We start from the raw sequence: 19057 nt of genomic DNA, 5'->3' as shown, positions 1-19057 counted from the left end.
CAGGAACCCGCACTCAAACAGGTCACGTGTACTTCAGTCCTTTTATCTCCTCTCGCTCTGTAACTCTCGCAGTCTTGTCGGATCCAAGGTGATGGAGTGCTGGGACACCGCCGTTTCCTACATGAGCTGGGCTCTGGTCATCGGTGCGTGGCCTATCTGCTGCGCCAGAGCCGGAGTTGCGCGAGTACGGTCGCTACGTGCCGGTGCAGGCTCGCTGCTGTTCGGCCAAGCTGGGCTGGTTCCTGCAAGAGGTGCCAGCTTTCCTCCTGCCGCTGCTGCTGCTGCTGTTCACCGCGGAGCCGGAGTCCGGGAACGGCACGTGGCTGCTGGTCTGCACCTTCATGCTGCACTACTTCCACAGGTCAGACTCCAAACTCTTAACACAGGCATCCAAGTTTGTGTGAGGTCTGACGAAAGTTTGACAACCACCCGCTGAAGGACGCAAGTCTGTGACTGTGCGGGTTAGGGTTAGAGCACTGCCAGCAGAGGCAGACTGATCGATAATCACTAGTTAAAAATCTGATATTGTAGCACTTGTGATAAAGTACCGAGCACGCACCACAGGTGCCGTGCACGCGCTGACTCAGGTGCGACAGATACCTGAGGGTGATTTTATGTTCAGTTTAAAGCTTTTCCCTCCATCTCTCCGATGCTCTGTCCACAGCTACTCCCACACATCACCGCTTTGTTCCAAAGGTAGAAACAGCTTTTTTTTTTTTTTTTTAATTTCAAAAAAAAAAAAAAAAGAGACAGCTTTTTTTCACGATAAAAGTCTGGTTAATAAATGAGGAAATGTTTAACGGAACCCCAGTCTGATCATTAGCACTGCTGCCTCACAGCAAGTTCCTGGGTTTTTAATCCACCACCTGGCTACCCACCCAGTCCTAAATATCTGGGAGTGAGCAGATGATCTACTAATAAAGCACTCATTCATATACATATTAGGAGTCAAAGCGATCACACCTGATGAAGGAGTGAGTAATCTAACAAAATTAATGCTGTGCAAGTTTTAGAGAGTGGACCAAATCTGCCTCAGTTTAAGAAAGAAATTAGTTCTAATGGTGACCAGGAGAAAACCACCAAACACACACACTGCCATTTCTTCTCTTTAAAAGCACACTGAGAACAGTCCAGGGCCACAGTCAGGGTTATCTGCCTGGTCAGGGGTGCAGCTACATACTTTCTGAGGTTATGCAGACATATTTTTTTTTTCTCCATCCTCACAGCTGAATGGCATGAACTTTGGTTCAGTATGTTTAAAAAATACAGCAGTCAAACCACATATAAAAACATGAAATTTTTAATTTTAAATGATATGTTTTGGATAACAGGACGCTGACAGGATGCTGCATCTGAACAGACTTATCAGATACATCACAACAGCACTGTAGTGTTACACTGAGTGAAGACATTTAAACTCAAGTGTATCACTGCAAGTTCCTTATTTTTCTTGTTATGATCTGTTACTTTGTAACTACAGCACACAGTTGCAGAACAGTGAGCTGTTATTTTACTACTAGTAACTTAAGATAACCAGAGTATTTAAAAGCCTTCTCTTGATACACTGACATAACTTCCGACTGTCTTAAACCACTTTGAAAAGCTTTTTCTCATCCCAACAACATTTTTATCCTCCTCCCTCTTCGTTTTCTGTTTTGGGCCCATGAGAGCTCGAGCTCGTTCTCAAAAGCGCCTCTTCTTGTGTGTGTGTGTGTGTGTGTGTGTGTATGTGTGTGTGCATAGGGGCGCCTAATCAGCGCCGTGCCTCTGTTATTGATCATATCATATGCACAGCTGTTAAATACAGAAAATGCCGACTAGAGAAATAATTTCCCTGCATCAGACCCCCCCCACTTGTGCGGCGCTCCTATGCATTGCATATAGTGCATACCAACTTTTTGCACCACTGGCCTGGTTATAAACAGCACAGAGAATAATCAGCCAATCACATATTGAATTGCATCTTCCTCAGAAAGAGAAAGAGAAAGAAAGAGTTTTCACCCATCTTAACAGGCCTCGTGTTTAGTGGGGAGGGAGTTTCACATGAGATCCTGGGAATGTGACTCAGTCTCTTCCTCTCCAGGTGCTTTCATCACGCTGGCCCCCTCTTAACCCTTTATGACCTATAATAGAACAAGTCCATCAGACCATATCTTTACATTTGTACATGCTGTACTACCATTGTTTGTGAAGAGACCTGCTACCAGCTTATTCCTTCCAGGTTTCGGTGTGTTTGTTTATTGGACAGGAATTACACAACACAATGGTATAAGGGTTAAATTATTAAATTGAATTAGCCAATCACACACAGATTTTACAGATTGATCTGGACCAGTCTGTGAACCATGACTGAGCTACTGTAATACAGAAGCAGAATCAGGGCACAAAGTCTGATACCGATCTAAGCCAGTCCAGATCTCACATACTCAGAGCTTATCAGCTTCTGTTACATCATATGCAAAGCAAAAATATGCAAGATATAGAATCCCAGCTGCTTCTTCGTATGACCTCGGAGTTTCTTCTTATCACTTGTTTTGGTTCCTTGTTGTCTCCTGCACGTCTGTGACTGACCATCACCAGAGCCTCAAACATCTGTGACTGATTAACACATACCCACCAAGAACACACTGTGCCTGCGCGCAGTAAAACATATACTTCTGTATTGCTAAGCGACTTTTGTTAATGTTATACTCTAAGGCAAAAATGTGAGAATCATAAAAGAAAAGGCATATCATGATTATATTTAAGCTTTATAAAAACTCACTTCCAGCTTACTATACATTAATAGAATCTTCATAACTCGAATTTCAATAATAAGTATGAAAGAAATCCACAGTAACTAAAGAAAGTAGCTAAACCCACAAGGACATTTAAAATCATTTTATGTATTTGCATATTTTTCTAGATGCAGAAATGCTACCGCTGTAAATGTTAATGAGCACTACAAAGTGCATGGAGTACTTTTGTTGTTGTGCTTTTTACTCAATTTCTGTGAACCTGTTAGAGGAAGGATACAACACTCTGGGACACACTGAATGCATATGTAAGTCTAAATTCTCTGGTTTTATCTGCAAAAACAATTATTGCGCAACTGCATTTGGTTGCAATTTGACCAGCATTTTAAACTCCACGTACACCTTCATTAGGGCCCAGCACGAACTGTGCGAAGGCCCTATTGTAATTGCTCTGTTTATTATTATTATTATTATTATTATTATTATTATTTTTTTTTTTTTTTTTTTTTATTCAGGCAAATGAATTGGCTTTTTGGGGGCTTTATCATATTCAAAAACTCATGAAACTTTGCACATGCATCACACCTGTTGAAAATTTAAGTATTTTAATGGGCTCGGGCAAGGGCCCCGCAAAATGCCTCAGTAGCGCCCCCTAAAGTCAAGCCCCACAGCTGTGTTTCACGTACATTTATGAAACTTCAAACACATATGTATCACATCCAGACGCACAAAAAATCCTCTTAAGGCCATGCTCTAAACCCAACAGGAAGTCGGCCATTTTGACTCAAACATGCAAATTTGGCGATTTGCACCCTTCAGACTTTCTCTAATAACTCAAAGGGTTTAGAAGTTATCAACTTCAGATTTGGTGTGTTTCATCTACACACCAAGGGGAATCTACATTTCAAAAATGGTGAGCTTTTGCCAAGGGGGCGTGGCCCTTATGCCCCCCTGAAATTCGACCTTTTGCCATGATATTTTGATTGGCTCTACCTAAATAAATACCCTTTTAAGTTATGTTTATGTCTGGAGTCCTTCATGTTTGCCCTTTCTCGCCCGTTTCAAATAGAACACAAGAATGCTGTAAGAACTCTTTTTTCCCCCCACCTTAGATAGGAAATACTATGGAAGCTCGTTTCCGCCACAAAAAAAAAAAAAAATCGCAATCCGTAACGCAAAATTTCGAGAAAATAACTCGAAATTTCGAGAAAATAACTCGAAATTCGAGTTAATAACTCAAAATTATTACGAGTTAATAACTCAAAATTATTTTTTCGAGAAAATAACTCGAAATTTCGAGCACTGTACCAGATGACTTTTTTTTTTTAACCTAACTTCCCCATGATGTGTTGTTTTCTCCTCCTGCCAAAGGTAGCGCTGCAAGTCGGCTGCATGACCCGAGGACACATATCCCCTATGTGTTGTTGTGTTGTGTATTCTTGGATGGTGTTCTGTAACTGCAATTTCCAATGTGTGACTTGTTCACCCACATGGCAATAAAACTTCATTCATTCATTCATTATGAATCCACCACATGATCAGCAAGTCTCGTGTCTAGTGTACTTAATGTAGTTGAGAAGCTTGTAATATAACTTCCTGGGTAATATACCTTCCCTGCAATTAAACACTAATCAGTGGGTTCTCAAATTGTGGGGCGAAATGTCATGACAGGTGGGATGGCGAATGACCTGGGAGAAAAGTCATGCGGAACAGACGTTGAACATCTGATTTATTTTCCAGCGGAAGGAGGAACGTTAGCAGCTACGTTAGCACGGCGACTAGCCAAGCCAAGCTGTGCACATAATGCCGTCATGGCCGCCATTCAACATCGACCCCCAGAACCGATCTTAGCGTGTGGGTGTTAAAATATTTCATATAAGTGAGGCATGACGAAAAAATCTGCACTGATTACATACCTTTTAGATAGTTACCACTCGTTAGACTACATCTCTACCTGAAAACCCTGGCGACAATGCAGGCACAGTCTCGACCCGAGTGCGCCTGTGCCTCTGCTTCCGGTAACAAGGAAATTAACGTTCCTGCATCCGTTCCTGCATCCTGATTGGCTGTAATAACTCGAAATTTCAAGTTAATATCGCCATCTGTAACTCGAAATTTTGAGTTAATAACTCAAAATTTTGAGTTAATAACTTGAAATTTCGAGTTATTTTCTCGAAATTTTGAGTTAATAACTCGAAATTTTGCGTTACGGATGCGATTTTTTTTTTAGTGGCGGAAACGAGCTTCCATAAAATACACAGCTATTGCTTTAACCATAGTTTTTTTTTTTGTTTGGGGATGTTTTATGAATGAAAAGATGTTTAAACATATGTTGCACTGTGTTTCCATGAGGAATGCAGAGTTAAAAATGAGCACCCTGTACAGTTTTAACATTGATTTTTATTTCAACCCCATAAACCAAAAATACAGAGAATGTATTACAATACACATCCTGTGTTTGCCTAGCCAGTAGTTTTCCACCATGAGAGCTCTGCTGGTAAGTCCTCAAAGAAATACTCCTCCCCAGTTCATGATACAAACTGTCTATTGCATCTGTGATGTTTAATGCATCTTTCAGTTCAGACACCTGAGCATCCACAATCCATGTGAAATCCTTACGTGCGTCGTCCAGACTGTTTGACCACAAAAAGAGTCGAATGGCAGGAATGATGTCGATCTGTCCTGAATATTTTCATCACTCTCATCGTAATGGCGACCATAGAAGAAATCAGGAATATCCTGCTTACAGCTGTGCTGATCATAGCTAGGTGTTTGACTAGACATCCGTGGCATATCCCTTCATGATACTTCTCCACCGCTGTACACAGAAGTCGTAGTGTGACGAGCTTAACGGCCGCGACGCCGCGCTTCGTCAGTTGCTCTTCAGGTATTTGGTGAGATGGTGAAAGTGAAGAAGATGAGGAATCAGGAGGAGGAGGAGGAACGGCCAGCATCTGTGATGGTTGTGAAGTTGAACAGTTGAAGTTTTAACGTCTGGAAAAAAAAGAAAAAAAAAAAGAAAAAAATTGTTAGTTATGTAGCCATCATTCATGTAATACACAAACATACCATTATTTTTTTTTTTTTTAAAGAAATGAGATGGTATACAGAATACAGTTTGGTTCACATAATTTTGTGTAAAAGAATATGCTTACCTGAATCCATTTAAAAAGACAGAGAGAGTAGCGTTTGCGCCGGAGTCTGTGGAAAAACGAGGAAAAGGGCGCAGCGATCGTCTTCACAATGATTATTAGTGAATGTTACGGTCTTCGCCATGCCTGCTTTATAAAACCACAACCCTTTTTTATGACTGTGTGTATGTCCTGTTTGTTTGGTTTGAAACCCTCCCCTCAGTCCTTTTTTAACCACCACCTGTTCGCTCTGGAAAAGTACTGCGTCCTGCCATGTGTATTATCATTATATCCTGATTGTTAAATCAAATTAAAAATAACCACATAACTTTCTTTTTTTAAGAAACTGACGAGCTCGTTGAAACGTGGAAAGAAGTAACCCTGCCAGCTGTATCTGTAAACAACAAGACCGGTCGCTGTCGCTGGTTGTGACGTTGTAAAAAGCGCCACGGATATCAGATATCACCTGTTTAACAACGAGTTTATTTAAGCATCGTCCCAAACAGTATGAATGGGTTTGCCCTTTTGATGAAGTTTTCTTGTAATGAGAGAGAGAGTGGGAGAGAGTGTGGGAAACAGGAATTCGGCAGGATTTCAACAGGTGATGGTCTGTTTTATGCCAGTCAGCTGAAGTGTGCATTGTCTTTTAGTTAAAAAAACAGATGTTATAATTGCGTGTGGAGAATTACCCCCTTTGATGCTCAGATATCACCTGTTAAAGAAAGAGTTTATTTAAGCATCTTCACAAACAGGATGAATGGGATTGCCCTTTTCCTGACACTCCTCCACTCACACACATGCAGCTGACAATCATAAATCATTCGATCACGCACGATCACACGCGCACGAGGACGCTCATGTACGCGCATTGACCTTTGACCCCCACCTGTCACCCACCTGTCGGTCATAAATCACCAATGCTGCAGGCGTATTACTACTAACCAGATAGAGAACCAGCCAGGCCAGGTAACAGATTTAAAGGTGTGTTTTTTCTCCAGCTGAGGGCTCCAATTCAAATCATTATCAACCAGCTGCTCCCATGCTCTGCAGCCCCCTTACTTCCTGTCCCTCCAACCCACATTTCCCCTTTTCTCTCCCCTTCATTGGGAAGGGTCCCAAACCCTCACTAATCAACTGCATCCAGCACTCAACTCCAAATACCAAATATCTACCTTCTTGTAGCACATTCAGAGCTCTTCTTTGGATGTTTCTACCTTTGGTTCTGTTCTGTCAGGATGATCCCACACTGCTTCAGTAATGCTGAGGTCCGGGCTCTGGGGAGACCAATCAACGGCTGATGATGTTCCACTGTGTTTTTTTTCTATCCAGGGATGCTTTTACCGCACTGACAGTGAGTTTAGGATCATTGTCATGCTGAAAAACGGTGCTTTTCTGTGTTCATAATTCCATCAATTTTGACAAGATCTCTAGCACCACCGGCTGAGATGCAGTCTCAGCCGGTGGTGTACAATCTCATTGTACATCCTGTATAATGACAATAAAGGCATTCTATTCTATTCTATTCTATTCAAACCATGACTGAGCCTCCACAGTGTTTCACAGATGGCTGCAGACACTCGCTGTAGGACCTCTCATACCTCCTCTATACATACTGACAGATCCATCACTGCATCAGAGCTGCTGCCACTGATTTTCAATGCAGTTTTTATATAATTTGAACTGTGGAGGGCTGTGCATTTCACAAGACAGTAACACCACATAACCATTTCCCATATAAACTCTAATATAAACTGTCAGCAGTGAAAACTAAAGAAAAAGTATCCGGTTTTGCCTAAAATAGAGCAGTTTATTTTGAACCAGTAACAGAAGACCTCTGCATTACTGAGGTGGGAGGCTGAATACACTCAATGGTGTATTTATAGTAAGTGGATGGTGCAAAGGAATGAAACACATGTTGACAAAATGAAAAGCACATAGAGCGTGATTTATTGTGTGCCTCATGCAAGCCTTCAGTGTTTGCTCAGCAAAGCTGACATCTTGCCGAGAGTGCTGGCGAAGCTCAGACTGAGATGAGCTGTTTTTACTGGCATCAGCCTCTCGAGCTGTAGACCGCACCCAAAAACAGAGCCCAAAAACACACAACTCTGCATTCTTTTTCCTTCCAGTAAAAATTAACCTGAAGAAAAGTGGAGAAAAGGTGAAGAAAATCTCTGAGCTGATTAATAATAATGTGTGAGAACAGATGGAGACTGTGAGAATGCAGCTCAGATTCATTCACATCCAGGGCTGCATTCAGCCAAACACAGACTCTGCTGTTGCTTACCAACAACAGCTGATGGCTCTGTAATGCAGTTGTCATGGCAGGCCGCCGTGCAGGCAGGAAGGAGGACCCCAAATAGCAGACTCGGGACAGGTGTAATTCATTCACTCGCTTTATTTACCCCAATCTGACAGACATTAACATGAGCTCTCCCTGGCATACACTTAACGGAGAGACGTGAAACTAACTAGACTTGACTTGAGCAAACAGACGTCCATGCAGGACAGCAGAGAACAACCATCAATGACGCGACAAAGCACAAAGCAAACCCAGGGGCTTAAATACATACAGAAGGCAATGGTGGGTAACAAGAAACAGCTGGGGAACACAGGGCACAGGTGAACAGAATCTACCTAATCAACAAGGGAAGACAACTAGACAGGACACACAGGGAGTACTAAACTATCAAACTAAAACAGGAAGTAAACAAAGACATAATGCAGACTAAGCACAAACCCATAACCAACTGAAGACCCACATGAGAGAAACCAAACATACATAATCAGAGATAACCAAACATAACCAAAAGAACACAAAGCACTGGGCCACCGGCCCAGGATCATGACAGTACCCCCCCCTCAAGGGCCGGCTCCCGACGGCCGCAACGAAAAACAAAACCCCAACCAGGGTGGGAGGCGGGGGACCAGGACGGAGGGCTCGAGACAATAAGGCCAAAAGGGCAGCAAAGTCCAAAAAACGAACTAGTACAGAAACAAAAGCGGCAGCACAAGGCTGGAAAAAGAGTCCAAAAACAAAACATGAGTGACCAAACACCCCAAAGACACCATTCAGGGGGCCTGCCAAGGAAACCACAAAAGTGGCAACTCAGTCTTGGGGGCCGCCCGCGCCTCCAGCGGCGGCGGCGTGGACGTGGCGTGGCTTGAGGCCGACCGCGCTCCCAGCGGCGGCGGCAGCAACGAAGAGGAGTCACTGGAGGCCGACCGCGCTCCCAGCGGCGGCGGCAGCAACGAAGAGGAGTCACTGGAGGCCGACCGCGCTCCCCAGCGGCGGCGGCGAAGAGACGAGACTGGAGGCCGACCGCGCTCCCAGCGGCGGCGGCGAAGAGACGAGACTGGAGGCCGACCGCGCCCCCAGCGGCGGCGGCGAAGAGACGAGACTGGAGGCCGACCGCGCTCCCAGCGGCGGCGGCGACGACGACGACGAAGAGACGAGACTGGAGGCCGACCGCGCGGCATGCGGCGCCGACGAGGAGGGGTCACTGGAGGCCGACCGCGCTCCCCGCGGCGGCGGCGACGAGGAGGGGCCACCGGAGGCCGACCGCGGGGCATGCGGCGGCGGCGACGGGGAGCAGACACTGGAGGCCGACCGCGGGGCATGCGGCGGCGGAGAAGGGCGACCCCGGGCTCCGGTGGGGAACCCTCGGGCGACGTGGAGCGCTCGGACTGAGCAGAGACCCCCCCCGGCTCGGACCGAGCGGGACCCCTGGCTCAGAGCGCTCGGACTGAGCGGAGACCCCCATCGGCTCGGACTGAGCGGGACCCTCGTGCGCGGAGCGCTCGGACTGAGCGGGACCCTCTGGCGCGGAGCGCTCGGACTGAGCGGAGACCCCCATCGGCTCGGACTGAGCGGGACCCTCTGGCGCGGAGCGCTCGGACTGAGCGGAGACCCCCATCGGCTCGGACTGAGCGGGACCCTCTGGCGCGGAGCGCTCGGACTGAGCGGGACCCCCTGGCTCGGACTGAGCGGAGACCCCCATCGGCTCGGACTGAGCGGGACCCTCTGGCGCGGAGCGCTCGGACTGAGCGGGACCCTCTGGCGCGGAGCGCGCGGACTGAGCGGGACCCCCTGGCTCGGACTGAGCGGAACTCCCTGGCTGCATTGCAGGGCGCGCAGCCGTCTCCTCCGACGACTGGGGCTGCTTTGCAGATAGATCGGGTGAGTCAGATGGTGAGGATGAGGGTGACAGGAGAGCTGACTGAGGGCGAGCTAGTGCTACAGGAGCGAACTGCGTGGAAGCAGACTGAGACTGGGAGGTGGCTGGAGCTACAGCAGACTGAGGCTGAGGGAGAGCGGCTGGCTGAGAGCTAGGGAAATCAGGCTGCGTGGAAACTGACCGAGAGCTAGGGAAATCAGGCTGCGTGGAAACTGACCGAGAGCTAGGGAAATCAGGCTGCGTGGAAACTGACCGAGAGCTAGGGAAATCAGGCTGCGTGGAAACTGACCGAGAGCTAGGGAAATCAGGCTGCGTGGAAACTGACCGAGAGCTAGGGAAATCAGGCTGCGTGGAAACTGACCGAGAGCTAGGGAAATCAGGCTGCGTGGAAACTGACCGAGAGCTAGGGAAATCTGGCTGCGTGGAAACTGACCGAGAGCTAGGGAAATCTGGCTGCGTGGAAACTGACCGAGAGCTAGGGAAATCTGGCTGCGTGGAAACTGACCGAGAGTGAGGGAGAGCTGACTGAGATGGCTGGGAGTGAGCTGAGGCTGAGGCTGACTGAGACCCTGCTGCTGCAGTTAACGCTGAAAACCGATGCGAAGGCTTGGACCTGGCTGCCCCCACCCGCGGAACAGGAACGGGTGCAGAGGTCAGCCCGTCCGTGGCTGCCCCCACCCGCGGAACAGGAACGGGTGCAGAGGTCAGCCCGTCCGTGGCTGCCCCCACCCGCGGAACAGGAACGGGTGCAGAGGTCAGCCCGTCCGTGGCTGCCCCACCCGCGGAACAGGAACGGGTGCAGAGGTCAGCCCGTCCGTGGCTGCCCCCACCCGCGGAACAGGAACGGGTGCAGAGGTCAGCCCGTCCGTGGCTGCCCCCACCCGCGGAACAGGAACGGGTGCAGAGGTCAGCCCGTCCGTGGCTGCCCCCACCCGCGGAACAGGAACGGGTGCAGAGGTCAGCCCGTCCGTGGCTGCCCCCACCCGCGGAACAGGAACGGGTGCAGAGGTCAGCCCGTCCGTGGCTGCCCCCACCCGCGGAACAGGAACGGGTGCCGAGGACAGCCCGTCCGTGGCTGCCTCCCCCCGCGAAACAGGTACGGGTGCAGAGGACAGCCCGTCCGTGGCTGCCTCCACCCGCGAAACAGGTACGGGTGCAGAGGACAGCCCGTCCGTGGCTGCCTCCACCCGCGGAACATCTCTTGCATGGAAATGGGTGTCTGCAGTCTTTTCTGTGGCCAAAGTATCAGAAGTAGTTTTATGGGTCTTTGAAGGAAAAGGGAGTTCAGTCCAACTCAGTATTCGCTCTACATAACTATGAGTTAATGGTGGTAATGAGTCCGTAAGCCAGGGGTGTTCTATTATTAGTCCATGAAGTCTGTGTGCTATGGCTTTCCCCTGCTTGTCACAGGGTTGCCGAAACCACTGAATGCACAATTCCAAAACATGTTTACAGGAGTCCTGCTTAAATCCCTCACTGGGCTGTTTACACAGTGGTTTACAACAATCTGGTTCCATTATTTTCTTTTTGGGGTGCAAAGAAACAGGCATAGACAAAGAGTCACTCACGGACATGATTAATGGTGTATGAAGCGGTGACGGCTGTGTGGAAACCTGAAGCTGTGGTGACTGACTCCGCGGCGATTCTCTCCGACGCTGCCGGGAGCTTGGCCTTCCTCCCTCAGCGGCAGGCAGCGGCGAAGCGGAAGCGCTGGGAGGCCAGGGACCCCTGTGTCCCAGGAACCGGAAAAACGACTCCTCCGGAGTCATTCCGGGCGGCGGCTCCGGCGAAAAGTCTCTTTGCTTCCTCCGGGTTCTCGTCCTCCGTGGCTGCGGCGTGGAAAACCGCGGCGTCATACCGCACGGCTCCGGGGACGAATCATGCAGCTGCTGCCAGGAATTCCCCTTCCGCCATGGCTGCGGCGCCCGCTGAGGAGGGGAGGGACCAGTGAGCGGAGTGACAGGTGAGCGAGCGGCAGGAGACAAAAAAATTCCGCCAGTGCGGATAACTCGTGGCTTAGGAGGAGGAGGTGAGTGGCGTCGCCGGGGACCGTTCCAAAAAGCAGGTCCCCCCAGCGCCAGGCGAGTGCCACTGTAGGGGTCGGAGTCTGCGGGGTCCATTCGTGGTCGCGTCATTCTGTCATGGCAGGCCGCCGTGCAGGCAGGAAGGAGGACCCCAAATAGCAGACTCGGGACAGGTGTAATTCATTCACTCGCTTTATTTACCCCAATCTGACAGACATTAACATGAGCTCTCCCTGGCATACACTTAACGGAGAGACGTGAAACTAACTAGACTTGACTTGAGCAAACAGACGTACATGCAGGACAGCAGAGAACAACCATCAATGACGCGACAAAGAACAAAGCAAACCCAGGGGCTTAAATACATACAGAAGGCAATGGTGGGTAACAAGAAACAGCTGGGGAACACAGGGCACAGGTGAACAGAATCTACCTAATCAACAAGGGAAGACAACTAGACAGGACACACAGGGAGTACTAAACTATCAAACTAAAACAGGAAGTAAACAAAGACATAATGCAGACTAAGCACAAACCCATAACCAACTGAAGACCCACATGAGAGAAACCAAACATACATAATCAGAGATAACCAAACATAACCAAAAGAACACAAAGCACTGGGCCACCGGCCCAGGATCATGACAGCAGTTCCTGCTGGCACAACTGTTCCAGCCTGTTTCCAGCACGTCAGGACATGTTGGAGTGGGATTATGTTCAAGATAGACTCAATAAGCACAGAGGTTTTGAATGTGTTTTTCAAAAGTGCTTCATAATTGGGATTGTTACAAAGCAACACATTCCACCACATGTTGCTTTCGGCTCATTTCTTTTTTGTATTTTTCTTCTTGCTTGGGGTGTAACTCCTCCCACAGCGTGCGACATAAGTTGCGTTTCCATTAGTACCCACTCAGCGTGGCTTGACTCAGCACAGTTTGTAGGCATTTCCATTAGTACTCACTCAGCTGGGGTTCCAAGTGATCCGAGACACTGAAGAGCAGCATGCCACGTAGGCTGGGGAGCCATCTGGCCCAACCTCCCTTGAGTGGGAGTGGAAGTTGGCCACAGCCATGGGCACCCCCGACCTATGGACTACCTTGAAGTTAAATGGCTGCAAAGCCACATGCTACAGGTGATTGGGGTATTGGCATCTTTCATGCGGTCCGAGCAGACGGTGAATTTGCATCCCAGGAGATAACAGAGGGTGTCGACTCCTTCTCTACGGCGCTGTAGCATGACTCTCGCACTGATCATTGCTGGCTGATGTGCAGCACTGGGCGGCTGCAGCGGCAGCAGTTTTATTGTGCTGAGGACACATCTGCCCACTGCCCAAAGGTACCCCAGATACTGCACATCCCTCCATTCAACCGCACACTTTTTGGATTAACGATGAGCCCAGCCTGCCTCAGAGACTCCAGTACTGCGGCCACCCGCTGCACATGCTCCGCCTTGCTTTGTTAGATAGATTGTTAGATGGCTATTCACTTCATTAGTCCCATGTGGACCTTCAGTGTGGTTTGTGAGTGATGGGAGGGTTTTCTGATGCTGAAGCTTGTTTGGTTTAGGATACCAAACACGGTTAAAGTATGAAGGGACAAACCAGGGGGGTGGGGGTGGGGAGAAAGTGGAACTTTACTGTGAAAGGTGGTCAGGTTCAAATAGGAAGTGACTTGAGTTTGTTCCTCAGGAGCATAATCTACGCCTTCCTGACCAGAGGGCGACCCATACCGCTGCTCATCGTCGCCTCCTCCGTCATCTTCTGCTCACTCAATGGCTTCCTGCAGGGACACTTCCTGCTGCACTGCGCCCACTTTGAGGACACCTGGCTGACACACGCCCGCCTCACAGCAGGTGAGTCACAGCTACATTCACCAATCATAAAGAGGGTCTGCCACCATTGTGCTGAAAATGTTCAGTTTGGGTTGATTGTGGGTAATGTAGTTATCTTGTCAGAGAAGCCAGAAGTGTTTGAGTAACTGTTAACAGTGAGCTGAGAAAGATGACACTGGAAAAAAGTTTTAAACCCTGCAGAAAGTGAGGTGAAGGAGGGTGCTTGGGTTAAAAAAGACAGTCGTAGGATGCAGTAAAAAGTATGTGGACCAGATCGTGGTAACAGGCAGAGGCAGTAAAGCATGACCCAGTGAAAACCAGCTTTTCTTTATTTATGGTTGGCAGCAGAGTTCAGTTTTGCTGTAACACTGTATACACATACCGGTCAGAATACTAGAAATCCTTCAGTCCAGCACTATGACCTATGTACCTGTAATATGTCAGAAAAGTGAAGCAGTGGCAGATTGGACCTGGAGCTGGTTTGGATGACTGTGGCTTAAGGATCATTCACAACTATCAACATTTTCCAAAGCGTACAAACCGAAGGCTTGAAGGGCTGTACAAATAGTTAGAAAATGTCAGTCAGAACCAGCGTTGTAGTCAAGACCACCTAACCCGAAACCAAGTCAAGACCAAGAACAGAGTGTATCGAGACCGAGACAAGACCAAGACCAGTTCTTCACGCTACATGACACAATCAAATGTGAAACATGATCAAAATCACATTTCAAACTGATCTGAAAGATCTACATTCCCATAAAAACACCTAGATATTAAACTCACAGAGCTGAAATAAATTTAACCATCTTTATTTGATACTCCTGGGTGATTTCCATCATTTATCACAGAATGTAAAACAATCATTCATAGTTCATCACAATAGTCTTTACTTTTCTCTGCCTTTCATAAACAATACACGACTTGCTCCTTAACAAGTTATGTTGTTTTTAACTAACAACAACAATTTGTAAAAATAGGTGCTATTTCAAAACCACATAGCTAAATGTGTAAAACTGAAAAACACTCATCAACAGTAAGAACTAAAGCCACAAGTTTCTCTCATACAGATTATGTAACTTTTATTAAAAATCTTTTTTTTTTTACATATTTGGTGGAAGTGTCACCATGTTGCAACAGTATGAGACAGATAATCTGTGACAAAATCGAGCTCCTCCACCTCCTGGAGTTTCTGCCCGAGCTGTGTATTTCTGCAGTTAGTACTGGGAGCACTGGGAGAGGGCCTCCAATAAAAGCAAAGATGTTAATGTTGAAAACTAAGAACGTAGTCATTTTTTACTTTTACTTGTTTGTTTATGGAACAGGAATGACACAAAACAACGGAATAAGGAGTCCAATTATTAAATTTAATTAGCCATTTGTCACAGTTTACAGATTAACCTGGGTCAGAACCACATACCATGGCCAATGCGGTACTGAACATGACATGAAGTACTCACTGTCATATCCTGGGCCGGTGGCCCAGTGTTTTATGTTTTCTTGGTATTGTTTCTGTGCCTCAAGTCATGTTTTGTTGTCTTTTGTATATTTGCCCTCAGCTATATCTGGTTCCTCGTGTCTCCTAGTGTTGTGACTAGTCTGCGTCTCTGTCCTAAGTCTGTGTGTCTGTTCCCCGTGTTAAGTCTGCATGTTCCTTGGTTAGTCACTTCCTGTTTATTTTGACAGTCTGGTTCCCCTGTGCTTTGTGTTTAGTTTTGCTTCCTCTGTGTTATTAGTATTATTTGCCTCACCTGCTGTGCCCTGCTGTTTCCTCTTCCCCTGATTACCCATTGTGTATTTAAGCCCTCAGTTTCCATGTGTTCTTTGTCGCGTCGTTGACGTTATTGTGCCTGCGTGTTCCTGTGTTCCCCGTGTCTTCCCTTCGTCTCCCTTCCAAAAGTTTTGTATTTGTTTTTCTCTACGTAAATAAATACCTTTAAGTTATGCCACTCTCTGGAGTCCCTCGTGTTGGCCCTTCCTCGCCCGTTTCCTCCCCGGCCATGACAGAACGACGCGACCATTATAAAACCCTCTTCGGCTCCAATTTTTTCGACGGCACTCGTCTAGCGCTGGGGGGCCCGGCGTCTTTGAACAGTCCCCGTCATCGTCACTCACCTGCTTCTCCTTTCGCTGATCTCTCCCTTCCTCGGCAGCCGCAGAGGAGAGGGAGTTCCCGGCAGCAACGGCGGAAGGCACCCCTAGACCCGAGCGGTATAACGCTGTGGACCGCTTCACCACTTCACGCCCAATCCTCTGTTTCCGTGAGTAACACTGGCTTCAATGCTACTATGCCTATGGACAATTATTCCCGTCACCCCCCTGCCTTTCCCCTCCCTGAGGTGGCAAAGCAGACCATTATCCGTAGGGTGGATTCACTGGTTATGGACCTTCTGGCTGACCCATGTGAGCAGGAACAGCAACAGCTCACGGCCCAGCTGCAAGGGCTAGTCGACGATAACTCTTGGCTATTTGGCTCTCTGCATGGGTTAGTGCAGGATTTCTTAACCTCCACCCTTCACCTACAGCAGTCCCCAGTGTCAGCTCATTCTCAGTCCCCAGTGTCAGCTCATTCTCAGTCCCCAGTGTCAGCTCAGTCTCAGTCTCCCAGTGTCAGCTTAGTCTCAGTCTCCCAGTGTCAGCTCAGTCTCAGTCTCCCAGTGTCAGCTGTGGCCCCGGCTCAGTCTCCCAGTGTCAGCTGTGGCCCCGGCTCAGTCTCCCAGTGTCAGCTGTGGCCCCGGCTCAGTCTCCCAGTGTCAGCTGTGGCTCCGGCTCAGTCTCCCAGTGTCAGCTGTGGCCCCGGCTCAGTCTCCCCAGTCAGCTGTGGCCCCGGCTCAGTCTCCCCAGTCAGCTGTGGCCCCAGCAGCTTTCCCTCGGCCGGCCTCTGCGGAGCTCCCTGCACCCGCTCCTGTTCCACGGGTGGGAGCACCAGCGCCTCAGTCACCTACGCCGCCTGCAATAGTCACCCCTCAGCCACCTCAGTCAGCTTCCACGCAGTCTGCTTCCACGCAGCCAGCAGCTCTCCCTCGCCCTCCGGCTGCTTCCACGCAGCCAGCAGCTCTCCCTCGCCCTCCGGCTGCTTCCATGCAGCCAGCAGCTCTCTCTCGCCCTCAGTCAGCTCTAGCTCCAGTCGTGCCCCGGCCTGCTCCCACGCAGTCAGTTGTGTCAGCCACACCCAAACTGCCCCCTACGCAGCCCCTGTTGCCCTGGAAGACAGCCACTCAGCCTGCTCTTCATCTGCCTTCATCACCTTCTTCGGACTTTCCCGGTCCATCGGCTAAGCAGCCCCAGTCGTCGGAGGAGAGGGCTGTGCGCCCTGCACTGCAGCCGGGGAGTCCTGAACTTCAGTCCAAGCCGGTGGGGGTCTCCGCTCAGTCCGAGCACTCCGAGCCAGGGGGTCCCGCTCAGTCCGAGCACTCCGAGCACTCCGAGCCAGAGGGTTCCGCTCAGTCCGAGCCGTTGGGGGTCTCCGCTCAGCCCGAGCGTCCGGAGGGTCCCGAGGGTCCTGCGCCAGAGCCCGAGGGTCCCACGCCAGAGCGTGAGGTCGCCCGTCTCCGCCGCCGCATGCCATGCGGCCGTCCACCCGAGGCTGCCCGTCTCCGCCGCCGCAGGCCCTGCGACCGGCCTCCAGCAACTCCTCCACGTCGCCGCCGCCGCTGGGAGCGCGGTCGGCCTCCAGTGTTTTCTCCACATCGCCGCCGCCGCTGGGAGCGTGGTCGGCCTCCAGTGTCTTCTCCTCGTCGCCGCCGCTGGGAGCGCGGTCGGCCTTCAGTGTCTTCTCCTCATCGCCGCCGCCGCCGCTGGGAGCGCAGTCGGCCTCCAGTGTCTTCTCCTCGTCGCCGCCGCCGCCGCTGGGAGCGTGGTCGGCCTCCAGTGTCTTCTCCTCGTCGCCGCCGCCGCTGGGAGCGCGGTCGGCCTCCCTCGTTGGGACTTTGTTGCCCTTGGCCTCTGCGGCCTCTTGGACTGTGGTCTCTGTTTTTTTTTTTTTTTTTTTTTTTTTTTTTTTTTTTTCTTGGTGTTTAATATATTTATTGAAAATTTTACATTACAAAATCACTTTACAAAGATATAAATGTACAAGAAATATCCATGAGAGAAAAAAAAGAAAAAGATTAGTAATAATAGTAACAAAAAACAAAAAAAAAAAAAAAAAAAAAAAAGGACCCCCCCCCCACCCCCAATAATGAACAAACCCAGTCCACACTGTCATGAAATACTATTCAAAGGGTGTAAAACAGTATATACTGATGAATAATACCCGATCGATCTGTATAACTAAAGAAAGAACCTTATTCCTGAACCTGTGTTGAGGGTTGATTAAAGAAAAGAAAGATTTCCAAGTCTGATAGAATTTCTTTCCTGAGCCTCTCATTATACATCTGATTTTCTCCAGTTTTAAAGTAGCTAACACATCCCTAATCCAATATGTTACTGTGGGTGGGGCAGCGTCCCTCCACCCCAAAAGGATCAGACGGCGTGCCAACAAAGTTGAAAAGGCAATCACCCTGTGTCCCCCAACAGGTAATATCATCCCCTCGGGAACAACCCCAAAAAGCAATATAGTTGGATTTAGATTCAATTTAACTGCAAGAACATCAGAAAGGGCTTCACAAACACCTCCCCAGAATTCTTGTATTTTAGGACAGGCCCAGAACATGTGAATCAGAGTGGCTTCCTCAGATTTACATCTATCACAGATTGGATCCACTTCTGGATAAATCTTAGCCAATTTTGATTTATGAAGGTGCATCCGGTGAACAACTTTAAATTGAATAAGGGAGTGTCTTGCACACATGGAAGAGGTGTGAATTCTCTTTAATACTTTAACCCAAGTTGTCTCACTGATTGTGATTTGCAAGTCTTGCTCCCAAGCTAGTTTTACTGCAGGGATGGGAGGGAAATGCAAATGGGAAATCAATCTCAAGATGGCAGAAATCGCTCTTTTCTTGGTTGGGTTAAATGATATCAGTTCATCAATTATATTATTGTCTGGTTTATCTGGGAACCCTGAAATGGAGCGTGAAACATAATGCCTAACTTGTAGGTACCTAAAAAAGTGCAAAGTGGGGAGATTAAATTTAGAAGACAGCTGTGCGAAAGAGGCAAACTTGTCTTCAATGTAAAGGTCTTTAAAATACTTCAGGCCTTTTTTGAACCAAGTATTAAAA

General features: G+C 48.6%; 1 protein-coding gene across 1 annotated transcript in view; it reads left to right on the top strand.

Moving 5' to 3' along the window:
• The window catches only part of LOC115784410 (3-oxo-5-alpha-steroid 4-dehydrogenase 2), a 48708-nt gene continuing 29651 nt past the window's right edge, over nt 1-19057 (top strand). The window contains 4 exon segments of the mRNA XM_075074394.1: nt 1-143; nt 146-175; nt 178-361; nt 13753-13916. Coding sequence (XP_074930495.1) covers nt 92-143; nt 146-175; nt 178-361; nt 13753-13916 — 430 coding nt within the window. The 5' untranslated portion in view covers nt 1-91.

Source organism: Archocentrus centrarchus, chromosome 1 (genome assembly GCF_007364275.1).
Source record: "Archocentrus centrarchus isolate MPI-CPG fArcCen1 chromosome 1, fArcCen1, whole genome shotgun sequence".
Taxonomy (NCBI): domain Eukaryota; kingdom Metazoa; phylum Chordata; class Actinopteri; order Cichliformes; family Cichlidae; genus Archocentrus; species Archocentrus centrarchus.
Note: the sequence above shows the minus strand (reverse complement) of the source record. Positions and strands in the feature narration are given on the sequence as shown.